We start from the raw sequence: 13,727 nt of genomic DNA, 5'->3' as shown, positions 1-13,727 counted from the left end.
TTGCTCAGCGCTGTCTGGGGATTGGGCTGGCTGGGGGCCTTTAAACAGATTTTCACTCTCGTTTGTAAAGAAAAATGTAAAACAGATGTGAGTGGAATGGAATTTAGTTCGATAGGCAGCTTTCTCCCTCCCACATGCCCCCACGCATGGCACAGCGCCAGGGGAGCCCAATGGCATTCCAGAGCGTGGCACAAGCTAGACTGGCATCCAGACTGTGCCAGGCTCACTGCTGTTGGGTGCCACAAATCCAGCAGGGACGTACCAGTCCTGACCCCCGGTGAGGCCCTGCCAGGGAGATAAGCACTGACTCGGGCTGGTTCTTAGTCTTCCTAGAGCAGCTTACTGCTCCCTAGCTCTACTACAGAGAGCTTATGAAACACTGGTCTGTACAATGGATAACAGCCTACTACTGCTAATGGACTTACCCCTTTAGCTCAGCTGGTGCTTTGGAGCTGATGGCCCGGAGTGCAGACTCTGTTGATTACTTGTGGTGAGAGTTGTGACAGTTGCACAAAAACTAGAAAAGGTGACGGTGACAGATGCTGTCTCCTCCCCAGAGCAGGGTCCGTGCTGCACCTGCCCAATTAACATGGTGTTTCCCTTCAAGCTTTCGAGCGAGGCCATTGCTATGAACCCTACATTCAGAATGGGAATTTTACCACCTCCGATCCTACCTACAACCTGGGAACGACGGTGGAGTTCACCTGTGACCCTGGCCATTCCCTGGAGCAGGGACCTGCCATAATCGAGTGTATCAACGTCAGGGACCCCTACTGGAATGACACCGAGCCACTGTGCAGAGGTCAGTTACCCTCAGCCAGCTGGGGTCGCTGTGCCTTGCGCTGGTACTGCATGTCGGAGAACATGCAAAAATAAAAACTCTCCGGTGTTAGTGACCGCGCTGCCAGAGAAAGTGACTGCATGTGAATGAGGATAACGTAGCCAAGTTAAGGCATATGTCTGTGAGCCCTTGCACAGCATTCAGAGACAGGTCAGCAAATGCAGAGAGGGACTTAGCCTCCATGGGGCCTGTTGACTGCACTGGAAGAGCAAAGTCGGCTGCCAGAGCTCCCACTGTGCCAGGCAGATCTCCCACCGCGCTGCAGGCAGCATTCCCTCAGCCCCCAGGACTGCTGGGGTCTAAATGAGCTGTTACCACTCAAGAGCGGGATCTTGGAGTCATTGTGGATAGTTCTCTGAAAACATTCACTCAGTGTGCAGCGGCAGTCAAAAAAGTGAACAGAATGTTGGGAATCATTAGGAAAGGGATAGATAATAAGACAGAAAATATCATATTGCCTCTATATAAATCCATGGTACGCCCACACCTTGAATACTGCGTGCAGATGTGGTCGCCCCATCTCAAAAAAGATATATTGGAATTGGAAAAGGTTTAGAAAAGGGCAACAAAAATGATTAGGGGTATGGAACAGCTTCCGAATGAGGAGAGATTAATAAGACTGGGACTTTTCAGCTTGGAAAAGAGACTACTAAGGGGGGATATGATAGAGGTCTAAAAAATCATGACTAGTGTGGAGAAAGTAAATAAGGAAGTGTTATTTACTCCTTCTCATAACACAAGAACTAGGGGTCACCATATGAAATTAATAGGCAGCAGGTTTAACACAAACAAAAGGAAGTATTTTTTCACACAACGCACAGTCAACCTGTGGAACTCCTTGCCAGAGGATGTTGTGAAGGCCAAGATTACAACAGGGTTCAAAAAAGAACTAGATAAATTCATGGAGGATAGGTCCATCAATGGCTATTAGCCAGGATGGGCAGGGATGGTGTCCCTCGCCTATGTTTGCCAGAAGCTGGGAATGGGTGACAGGGGATGGATCACTTGATGATTCCCTGTTCTGTTCATTCCCTCTGGGGCACCTGGCATTGGCCACTGTCGGAAGACAGGATACTGGGCTAGATGGACCTTTGGTCTGACTCAGTCTGGCCGTTTTTATGAGTCACCTCTCTCTGTCTCTCGCTATTTCAGCAATGTGTGGAGGGGAGCTCTCTGCCATGGCAGGAGTCATCCTGTCCCCCAACTGGCCAGAGCCCTACGCTGAGGGAGAGGACTGCATCTGGAGGATACATGTTGGGGAGGAAAAGCGGCTTTTCCTGGACATCCAGCTGTGAGTACTTTGCAGGAGCCTGACCCGGGCTGGGCTGATCCCTTTCCTCCAGCAGCTGGTTTATCATGTGTGATTGCTCTGCTGACACCAGAAACTGTTACAAGGCCCGGGGTGTGTTTGTGGGATGTGCTGCCCTTTGCTGTGCTTAGACCTCGGCAGGAGGCCTACGCACAAAGTGACCACAGATAGCACTGACTGTGCCAAGACAGGCTACATTATTAGCCATCTCCGTCACAGAGCAAAGCAAGTCTGTGTCCCAAAAGTTCCAATCCTGCTTCTGTCTCTGAAACTGCTGGTCATCTTCAGCAAGTCACTGAACCTCTGTGCCTCGGTTTCCCCACCCATCTGAGGGACTGGGATATTAATGGGAGCAATATGAATAATGCCATTATTTTAGATGCAGATCGGACAGGGACAATGATCTCCCCAGCCAGGAAGAGGTGCTAAGAGGACTAGAGATGCAGATATTGAAGATGAAAAATATTACACAAGTGTCATTTGATTTATCACCCTAGATCACATCCCGTGGAAATCTGCTGGACTCATGGGTGAAGGTTCTGCCTCCTTTTGCAGAATCTGCAGTTTTAAACAGTGACGCCCATTTTGACAAGCGTCCCCATGCCAATGTGGTGCCACTCGATCTGCAGCATGGCCCCCGTGGGCCTGCTCTAGAGCATGGGGGTGAGCGAGAAAGCCCCTCAAGGGAGGTGTGTGCTCCCTGGCCCTGGCAAAGGGCTACCCCAGCATGCACAGGGAGAAGGCAGATGAAACTCCTGCTGCTGTGGGGTTCTCTAAGGTGCAGAACTCTCCATCCACCACCCAGCCTTGCCCGGTCTGAAAGACTCTCTTTCAGTCCCCACCCCAGCTGGGCTCTGGGTGGGACCCTACTGGCCGGCTCTGGCCGAGGCTCTCCGTGGCTGGGTTCTTTTAAGCTCTTTTCACTAGCCCAGCATGCAATCCTTTGTGACGCACTCTGGGCTCACTGCTCCGGTAATGAGGAGGGCTGCTCCGGAAGGGAAACGTGCTCGTCTCGGCGTTTCACGAGCGAATGGCTCTTGAGATGACTGCTGTGCTTGCGAGTCCTAATGCTGGAGGGAGCAATACCAGGCCTGCGTGAGATCAGCCTCGGCAAGGAATCAGTTTGGCAGGGATCAGCTCCATAGCTAGTTGAAAATCAGGTACTGGATCGTATTCCAGCCCAGCTCTGCAGGGCCATTATTATGCTATACTAACTCGCCCCGTCACTTACCCTGCAGAAAAGCATTTACCGACTCCCCGTGGCTCACTGACATTCAGACAGTCTCAGCTCGAGGGCCTGGCAGAGCCAACAGAACGCGCTGCTTTCGGGGAGCAGCCCAGACTCCAGAGCGTCCGCGCCTTTAGCTGCTAATGAGCTCGGAAAAGGGCTCCGGAGCAGGTAAAGTGCTATTTTGGGCTGACCTCGCTGCCAGCTCTGCAGCTCGTGCAGTCTTGGATCTCAAGGGAACTTGCTGTCTACAGATGGAACAGCTTCAGTTTGAAATAGCCTTTTGGGGGCCTGGCCTTGTGTTCTGTACAACTCAGCCCCCATCGGAAGGAGCGAAAGTATCCCACACTCACATCCACGGCAGTGCTTTAGGAGCTGACGCCAGTGCTCCAGGCGAGCTGGGCTACAGGCAGAGCCCACTCTCACTGGAGTCATTAGCTGGGTCTATGCGTCAGACTCCAAAGCAAGGTCTCAAACTCTCCACCTGGGCCTCAGACTTTTCTGTGTAGCAAGGCTGGCTGGGGAAGCATGGACAGGAAATGGCTGATACTTGGCTGCGGGGGTTTTCTCAGTCATTGCTGGCACACAGTGTATTACAGTTCGAAGAGGGTTTGGGCCTGTTCAGCCCTGAGAGCAGAGGCAGGCTGGCTGGGCAGCTCAGGAATGAGGATGAATTTTCTTGCTGTCCTTTCTCCCTTTGAAACTATTAAACGCTGGTGGAATTTAAGACGTCGTCATTCCCCCAATTACCAGCAGTAAAAGTCTGCTGTCCGAAATGTGGCCGCAGCTGATGGGCCAATTCTGTGACATCCTTTCAGGCATGGCCTGGATCATTACTGGCCCAGAACACCCATGGGTGAGACAGTTTGAAACTATATGCAGGTGTTTGGGTGTATCTGTTGCTAATCAAAATTCAGAGCAAATAACCACAAGACACCAATCCCAAGCAATGCCCTCTACAACTTTGGTTCTGCAAAAAACGTGCCGAGAACAGCCATAAACACTTCACCAGCTGCTGTTCCCTGGTCGTTTTCATTAGCCTTTTAATTCCTACTTCAATGCTTTTGGCACAGATTTGAGAACCTGGAAACAACTGCGGTAAAAATGGGCTGTTAGGGCAGATGTTGTATTTACAAGGGCTGAGATAGCTTGAGAGCGAGTGACGCTTCCGTAGGCATGAGGTGCAGAGGGGCTGCAAAGGGCAGCGTGTAAACCCAGCATCCTCCTCTCACCTGGTACTTTTAACTCAGTCAAGTGTCCAGCAGATGGAGACGCGCAATAAATAATGACTTACCTACACTCTGGTACTCATGCAAGTGAGTGCCAATCACAATTTACCTGTAGTATTGATAGGAACACGGGATTTGTATAGCATATGGGGCCCATGGGCTATCCAGTGTGATCCCCTGTCTCCAGCAGCACGCTTTGCCTGATGCTTTGCAGGAGGGCAAAAACTCCTGTGATGCTCCTGTCGGGATATGTAACACCTCACATAAGGCAAAGCCTCTTCTTCTTCACTGTGGTGACCTGCTAATGCTCTAAAATGTGCGGAGAGCTCCCCTTGCATTCTGCAAACACTCCATCATGGCCATAACACTGGGCAGCAGGGGGGAACCTACTGGATGGTTCCTGGGAGCAGAGGGAGACTGACACAAGTTGGAAAGCAGGCGGGCTGAATGTCCCTTTCACAAGCCTTGCCCTCGACAAACATGACTCATTTCAGGTCACAAATTGCACTTGACCTCCTGCCTTCTCTGTCATTCAGTTGCTCAATGGCCTACTCTAGACTGTGAGAAAGTGTGACTGGGCTGGCTGTCTTTGTATGTGCCTGTTCCGCAAGTCGCTCCTTGGCTCTGTGCATGTCTCACTTGGTCACTTAGCTCAGAGACAACCAAGACTTTGATGGGAACTTAACATCTCACCCAGACACACATGCACATACGCATGCAAGTGTGTTTATTGTGTGGAGAGTGGGCCGGTTCTGTCTGTCTTTCTGCAAACCTGCTTCCAGATTTAGAAGCCTGCATGGCCATTCACTGATATAATGATCCCTTCCATCCTGTTTGCCAACAGCTTTCACTTCTCTTTCGGGTGGATCCAAGAAGTGTTCCCCAAAACAGGGGAAAGGTTTTATTAAAGACAAATGAGCTGGGGACTGAAGCCAGTCTCTGCCATGAATGAACCCCATGCTAACACATGCTTGTCCAGGGCAGTCCAAAGCTACAAACTAACTTGCATTATTTCCTGTATTCTTCTGGCCCAGTGTGCTCTGAAGCTCACCGCCGGCTCTGACCCTCAGACATGTAGTTTTATGGAAGCCCTAGTTAGTAGGGCTGCAGTCACTGGCACTCTCACCTGTGGCTGGAGTTAAACTCCAGGACATTCTCTTTGAATGGGAACTTGATGAGGTCCAGGCAATAGAAACAGCATAATTCCATGGCACCTAATATTTTCTCAAGGTGCTTATTGTCTAGGTAGGACACTTCTGAGGACTCTGTGTAACTTTGAGAGACAGAGCACAGCCTACAGCCTACAAACAGCATCCAGTCTACACAGCTCCCCACCGCATGGCTGCCCCAGCTGGTAAGGGCATAGTGCCACAGCCCGAGAGGCGGCAGTGGGGCTGCATGCCCCTTGGGAATGCTCAGCACAGTTCTGCAGGAATTGTGTTTGATGCTTTAAAAACCACCAAGTACGAGCCCCTGAAGTGTGGTGTGGCTGCCACTCGATCACTCAACTGACAGAGCAAACGAGACAGTGTTGTGTGCGTGCACTCTTCACACAGCGCGACACATCTCAATCAGCAAACAAGCGCATGTGCCAATAACGACATCAGTTTCCAGGCTCAGGACAGAGCTCTGGGCTAGAAACTGGGCGCCCAGCATTTCTAGATGAGAGCTCTGCTGTTAAGCTAAGGGCCAGGACAGACTCGCACTCATCACACTGCCTGCAGACCCTTTGGCCTGTTTCACAGCTCTCACAGCAAGTGGTGTCAGACTCACTGGATTCAGAGCAGCAGCGTGTTAGTCTGTATCCACAAAAACAACGAGGAGTCCTTGTGGCACCTTAGAGACTAACACATTTATTTAAGCATAAGCTTTCATGGGCTAAAATCCACTTCATCAGATGCACGCAGTGGAAAATACAATAGGAAGATATATACTGTATACACAGAGGACATGAAAAAATGGGTGTTGCCATACTAGCTATGAGAGTAATCAGTTAAGGTGGGCTATTACCAGCAGGAGAAAAAAAACATTTGTAGTGCTAATCAGGATGGCCCATTTCCAATAGTTGACAAGAAGGTGTGAGTAACAGTAGGGGGAAAAATAGCATGGGGAAATAGGTTTTACTTTGTGTAATGACCCATCCACTCCCAGTCTTTATTCAAGCCTAATTTAATGGTGTCCAGTTTGCAAATTAATTCCAATTCTGCAGTTTTCATTGGAGTCTGTGGTTTTTTTGTTGGAGTATTGTGACTTTGAGGTTTGTAATCGAGTGACCAGGGAGATTGAAGTGTTCTCCAACTGGTTTTTGAATATTATTCTTTTGCATAGAGACTGTCCGGTTTGGCCAATGTACATGGCAGAGGGGCTTTGCTGGCACATGATGGCATATATCACATTGGTAGATGTGCAGGTGAACGAGCCCCTGATTGTCTGGCTGATGTGGTTGGGTCCTATGATGGTGTCCCTTGAATCGATATGTGGACAGAGTTGGCAACTGGCTTTGTTGCAAGGATAGGTTCCTGGGTTAGTGTTTTTGTTGTGTGGTGTATCATTGCTGGAGGTGCCCAACTTTTGCCCTCTGTGCATGAACCTCAGCATGCGGGGAGAGTTTGCTTGCCTTATGCACCATTGTTACCGGGATTGTTTCTGGGGCTGAATACACACAAGAGAGGCAAGCATGTCAGGAAATCGTCACAGTGGGACCCTCTCGGCTCGGGTTTGAGGAATGGAAGCCCGGAGCAAATCTGGATTGTGCATGAAGGAGAAGATTGGGAAGACAGGGTTTCACGAGGAGGCATCAGAGGGATTTTTCTGCTTTTCCTGCCTGGCTGAATGTCGTTGCTGGGTTTGCTTGGCCTGTTAAGATCTGCTCAGGCAGGAGGCCATTTGTAATGTAACCACAGCTTTGCTAAAACTAGCCACTGATGAGCCGTACACCCTAATGGCTGTGCCACTAGGTGGCACTCTTTGTACATACTGTGACTCACATACACACATGCTCTGGACGGGATCCTACCTAGTGTCCGGCAGTGGAATAGTTTTAGTGCTGGTCACTCACTAGTGTGCATGTCACAGAATCATACAAACATAGAATATCCGGGTTGGAAGAGACCTCAGGAGGTCATCTAGTCCAACCCCCTGCTCAAAGCAGGACCAATCCCCAACTAAATCATCCCAGCCAGGGCTTTGTCAAGCCGGGCCTAAAATTAAAATCACCTGTAATCACTGACGCCAATTAACAGACAGTGGGAGGAAAATCTAAGGGATTCTGCCGGCTTAACAAAGAGGCCTGGTTGCTATTTGGATGCAGGGACCCACTGCTGGGGCTGGGGCTGGGGCTGCACTGACAACCAGGCTACCAGACTGGTTCTGCGGGAGCTGTGTCCCCAGCATTGCTTCGCCCAGCGTTACACAGCACCCCCCGGGCTCGCCGGCGGGTGTAGAGGAATTCTCCCCTGATGGCTGCTCTCCGCTCGGTGCTGACAGTCTGAGCACAGCTGCTTTCGGCTGCCTCAGGACTCAGGGCGCCTAACTGGCCAGTCTCAGTTAATGAGACGAGTACGTTTTCGTGACACGCTGTACGTTGGGCTGCGCATTACAGGTGCAGGCCAAGTAGAAGCATTGCCCCTGGATAATATGGATGGGGCCATTGAAAGGGAAGCTACAGGGGATTTTGCACTGACAGGAAAATAGGAATTATTATTATTGTGTGCGTGGGTGTGTGTGCGCGTGCACACACGTGTGTATTCACGCTGGACTTCACATGTTCAAAGCACTCTACAGATGCCATGTGCCTGATCCAAAGTCTGTTGAAGTCAATGGAAAGACTCCCATTGACTTCAGTGGGTTTGGGGACAGGCCCTCACTAATTAACCTAATAGCTCCCAGCCCCTTTCCTGATTGGCCCCTGGACTCGAAGTGACTGTCTGCCTGAGAACCCCAGCACGCTGGTTTCAGTAGCACGGGCCGGGCCCTGGGAGGTGCTGCACTCTGGGTGTTCAGCAGCTCTCTGAGTGGCAGGCCTGTTTCGGCATGTCAGGAGGGCTGCACGCCGCTTTGCCAAGGGGACGCTGTCTCAGGCTCTTTCACTAACACAGCTGCTAATAGCACAGCGTGAGCTGCGCCTGGCACTGAGCTCCCCTGGTCTGTCTCCATCAGCGCGCGAGGAGACCAGTTCGGAATTTCCCCTCACAAGTTATTTTCCCCACAGCCGCCAGGCACTGCAGACAGAGCGCACGTGGGCGCCTGGCACCGTCTCAGGCTGCACGCTACCAGAATAACTTTGCCACCGACAGGGCTGTGACTCCGCCTTCACAGCTGCTGGGAGGGCGAGGAAGGACCACAAGCCATAGCGACCTCTGAGGCAAAAGGCACATCCCATCGCCTCGCTGTCGCTTGCCCACAGTGGTAGCTATGGGGCTAAAAAGAAGGAAAATTAATAATGAGAGAAACCTCCACCTGGGCTGGAGAAGTGAGTGGGGGCGGACGGACCCAAAGGAGAAATTGTCGTTGGAGGATCCGTTGAAATGATGTAACTGGGACAGGTACCAGAGGATGGGAGGAGGGATAAAATCCTCTCCTCCTCTGTCCCCTCTAGGCTCAGCTGTGGGAACCAGCTCCAGTTCTCTTGTCTTGGCTTTTCTTTCTTTTGTGGGATCAGCACGTCTGCATGAAATGCATCCACTCTCCTGCCTGATTCCATCAGCCCCACTGCGTGCGGAGGATTGGGTTCCAGGCCCCTGAGACCAGAGATGTGACGTAGGATTGCCTCATGCGGCATACATACAAGCCGGCAGCCTCACTGCATGTTCAGGTGGCTAGCCAGTAAGACAGGATTCCTCGGAAAGCTGCCTGTGCTGAGAGCCACTGCCAGGGGGATACTGCCAATGCGGAGGGAAGCTCTTGGGATGCTCTTTGGGGATTCCCAGAGACGATTCCACAGAAGATCAAGTACTAGCTTAGAGTCAAAACGGCTTTAAAGCTTTCAGTGAAAATCCGAAGGCAGGGCTCCTAATGCACCTTCCCAGCTTTGTGGGGACTGGGGCGGGGCAGAACTGGAGGCCAGAGAGTTTGAAGTAATCAAACAGAAATGGTGTTTGCTGGAAAGCAGAGATTTGCGCCAAGTGCCAGCGTTCTGCTGGGATTGGCTGGCTAGCTTCCTCAAAGAACCTTACTCAGACATTTGCATTTGCATCTCAAAGCAAAGCCGCGCTAGGCTGGGGTGGGTGTGGGGCAGGTGCCCAGTTGAGTGGCAGCGGCGATGGGCAAGAGAAAGCGTAGTAAAACCAGGGCACGCCCCAACAGGGGCAGCATCTCTCTCCCCAGTGTGCCTGTGCAGGGGATATGGGCACTGCCATGTCCTGACCCTGCCGGGGCGCCCCAGTCCCTGGAGGTTTCCATGCTGTGAGACGCTATCAAAAGACTTACTAAAGTCAGGAGACATCACATCACCCCCTTCCCCACTGCCCACCAGGCTTGTTACCCTGGCAAAGAAGGATGTTCGGCTGGTTTGACGCAATCTGTTCTTGACAAATCCCTGTGGACTGTTATTTATCACCCTATTATCTGCTAGGTGCTTACAAAGCCCTTGTTTGATTATCTGCTCCATTATCTTTCCGGTACCGAAGTGAAGCTGACTGGTCTGTAATTCCCTGGGTTGTCCTTATTCCCCTTTTCATAGAGCGGTGCTGTACTCACCCCTTTCCAGTCCTCTGGGCTCTCTCCTGTGCTCCAGGAGTTCCCAAAGAGCATCGCGAATGGCTTAGCAAACTATTAAGCCATAGCTGGGCATTTAAAACTGGCACCAGCTGGACAGACCCACCAGGCATTTGCAGTAGCAGCTTCCATTTCTGGTTCAGTCTGTCCCCCTGGGACAAAGGGCTTGTGTGTGCCTGGAGAACCAGTCCCAAAGATGGGAGCTGGAAAAGCAAAGTCCTGGTGAAAACACCAGCCGGGCACAGCAGGGAGTGTCTCTCTGAAGAGAGCCAGCTGCCCCGTGGAGGAGAGCTAGAATTGCTTGGTACCGATCCGAAGCTTTGACAGCATGGCGGAGGAGGCAGAAGGTGTTGTTTATTTATCAGTTTCTTCTGGGTTGATTTGTCACTTAGTGCGTCTCAGCTCATCTCTGTTCAGGCTGGCCCTGGCGGGAGATTTCACAGCCCTGGGCTGACAGCTTGGGAGACGAGCTGTCTCTGTTCATCCCCAGATACAGCTGCACTCCCTTCCTCCCCACCCGTTTGCCCTGGAGCCAGGGGAGAGGAGAGGGACTTCGGCTTCCAGGTGCCAATCAGTCATGACCCTCTGCCACCAAATGAGGAGGCGGTTGGAGGGCCTCCCCCAGCATGGTGTGTTCCTTGGATCTCCCCTGCAATCCCAGACCCTGCATCCCACCGACAGCAGCTCCCCTTTGACCCGTCCAGAGCAGCACTCGATTAGCAGAGACATTGAGAGGCCAAGGAACCGTGCTGTCTGCTGTGTTCCCTGGTCCTCCTGCGCTCAGGTGCCTGAGGTGCTGGGCTCTCTTTTGGGAGGAGGGCTTGGCAGGCGTGGTGTTGGTCTCTCTTGCGGGTAGTGTGATTGGCAGGAATACAGACACACACACCCCTTGTTAACCTGAAGACAGGATGGCCGGTTATACTAGGTTGACTGCTGTGTGATGAGCCATAAGGAGAGCCAGACCAGCAAAGGACCTTCGGAGACGCAGGAGCTTGCAAGGATGAAGGTGCGACCCTGAGCGTAGCCAGGTGACCTATTGTTCTCTGCAAAGGAGTCTGCGGAATTTTAATTTCTCCTAGTTGGTCATAGAGTGACGTTCATCACAGATTTCTCCCCCCCCAGAGCCTGCTCCCCCCCCCCCCCCCATAGATTTCAGTCTCTGGAAGAGCCGTGCACTCTGCTGGCAAGGAAAATCTAAACACTGGCTGACCTGGCCAAAAGGTTTGTTTGGATGCAGCGACGTGCCCTGTCTGTGCAAAGCACTCCAAAGCCAAGTGGGGGCCTTTGCCTGGGCAAAGCCAGGCTGCTGACCCTGGGGAATGCTCATGTACCCACTGCAGAATTAGTCATTCGCCGAGAGTTTTCTCACTTTCTTACCTCAGCCATTTTATATGTAAAACGTGAGGGAGAAATGATCCCATGTATCTTTTCCAATGGAACCCTGTGTCGGATGGACTTTACTCAGGAATTCAGCCCCATCTTCTCCAAAGGGCTGCATGAAATTGCTCAAACTGGGTCTCCCTCCATTCATAATCCCAAGCTGGCGAAGCTTCACACCAGTTGTGATGTGCTGGGACGCATCAGACACAGAATTAACTTGCCCCACACACAGCTGTGATCTCTTTAGTGAAGAATGATCCAGCTGCCCCACATGTTCCTGGGTTTTTGGCAGGCTGTGAGTTTGCCAATGGCCAGTCACTCCAAGCCGTTTCAGGCACTGAGGTAATTATCACTGGTAGGAGACAAATAACAGTCCAGCTTGTTTTTAAAGCCTCTTTTGACGTTTGTGGTTAGTTTTGCATCATTTCATGTCCACTACATGCCACATGTACCATAGGCCAGTTACCCCATCAGCCAACCAGATGATGTGACTGTTCTATCTCTGTCTGCGGTGTAGTTGTAGCTGGGTCTGTCCCGGGTATTAGAGAGACAAGGTGGGGGAGGTGATAGCTTTTATTGGACCGGCTTCCGTTGGTGAGAGAGACACGCTTCTGAGCTACGCAGTGATGTGCTGCTGATATCCTAACATGGGGCTACTACAAATATCTCTCCCACCAGCCCTGACAGCCCCCTCTTTTGTCCAGGGGGGCACGTGCTCTCCACGGGGGACAGGGAGGAAAGTCTGGCCAAGCTATGGTTTTCTCACAGCCCTGAGATGGAGGCACCCTGTTTGGCAAATGACGGTCTGTCAATGGACTTGTCTAGAGACACAGAGACTTCGCCACTGAAAGCCCCCCCAGAGCACACTGCTCCGCTTGTGTGATTTGGGGAGGGGAGGGGAAAGCTGGGGGGTCTCCTGCCCTGGGGAGAGGTTTGGAAAATACCTGCTATGTGGTGCGTTCTGGCCCATTTTACAGGCTTGTCCTTCAGAAACACGTCTGAGCCCTGGGAATAAAGCCTTGTCCACACTGGCAGGTTTCTGCGCTGTAACTCCCGAGGCGTACACACTGCCAAGCCACTTAGTGCGCAGAAACTGCACAGTTGCAGCACTGTAAAAAAACCACCCCGACGAGAGGCGTAGAGCTTTCTGCGCCGGGGCTACAGGGCCGCGGTGCCAGTGTAGACACCCTGGTCGATTACAGTGCTGCGATTGGCCTCCGGGAGGTGTCCCACAATGCCTGTTCTCGCCTCTCTGGTCATCGTTTGAACTATACTGCCCTGCCCTCGGATGACCAACCGTGAGCCCCACCCCTTAAAGTCCTTGGGAATTTTGAAAGTCCCCTTCCTGTTTGCTCAGTGATGCGTGCAGTGGTCTCGGCGCAGCTTTCCAGGTGGCCATGCCTGCTCCACGCTTTCTGGGCCAGATTTAAATTGCCCCTGAATTCAGTGGAGCTGCACCGATTTATACCAGCTCAGGCTGTGATCCCTGGCCATCGCTGCCACTTGGTTCCAGGGCCAGGCCAGCACCAGCCTGTCAGATCCGCCCTGCCCCAAGGACTTGTTAGAGCGAGCTCCTCCTAGTGATCCTCCTGCTCCTCACTGGAAAACTGGACACGCCGCGTGGTCAGAGGTGGGGGGTGGAGCAGATGCTGGCTGTGGGAAGGGAGGGAGGCAGCGGTGACAGAGGGAGGCAATGCCCCAGGAGGAGGGCGAGAGCTAGGCACACACTGACCCAGCAGCAGGGCAAGAGGAGGCCCCGATGGAGGCCTGCAGCAAGCCACTGCTAGCTAGGAAGTAACCCTGCCTATTGCCCACCTCGTTCTGGCCCCGGCTCCCTGCTGCTCCCAGAGCCGCCTGAGGCTTCGGTTCCAGCGGGAACGTCGGCGGTGTGGGATGTTGTGACACGATAACTTGAATTCCCCTTCAGAGCAGGAGCCAGTTATCTCATCTCCATGTCCCATAGCACTGAGCTTTCTGCCGTACGAAAGGAACAAAGAATTCAGTTCAATTAAGCTGTGGGAAATC

The 13,727-nt window shown here is 52.2% G+C and overlaps 1 protein-coding gene across 1 annotated transcript in view; it reads left to right on the top strand.

The window, feature by feature from the left end:
- SEZ6L (seizure related 6 homolog like) overlaps nt 1–13,727 on the top strand; it is a 112,066-nt gene that overhangs the window by 82,285 nt on the left and 16,054 nt on the right. Inside the window, exons 8-10 of the mRNA XM_026657003.1 lie at nt 608–802; nt 1,994–2,132; nt 4,197–4,234. Coding sequence (XP_026512788.1) covers nt 608–802; nt 1,994–2,132; nt 4,197–4,234 — 372 coding nt within the window. The remainder of the gene's footprint in view (nt 1–607; nt 803–1,993; nt 2,133–4,196; nt 4,235–13,727) is intronic.

The sequence above is a fragment of the Terrapene carolina genome, unplaced genomic scaffold, assembly GCF_002925995.2.
Source record: "Terrapene carolina triunguis isolate 2854851 unplaced genomic scaffold, T_m_triunguis-2.0 Scaffold234, whole genome shotgun sequence".
Classification (NCBI taxonomy): Eukaryota; Metazoa; Chordata; order Testudines; family Emydidae; genus Terrapene; species Terrapene triunguis.
Note: the sequence above shows the minus strand (reverse complement) of the source record. Positions and strands in the feature narration are given on the sequence as shown.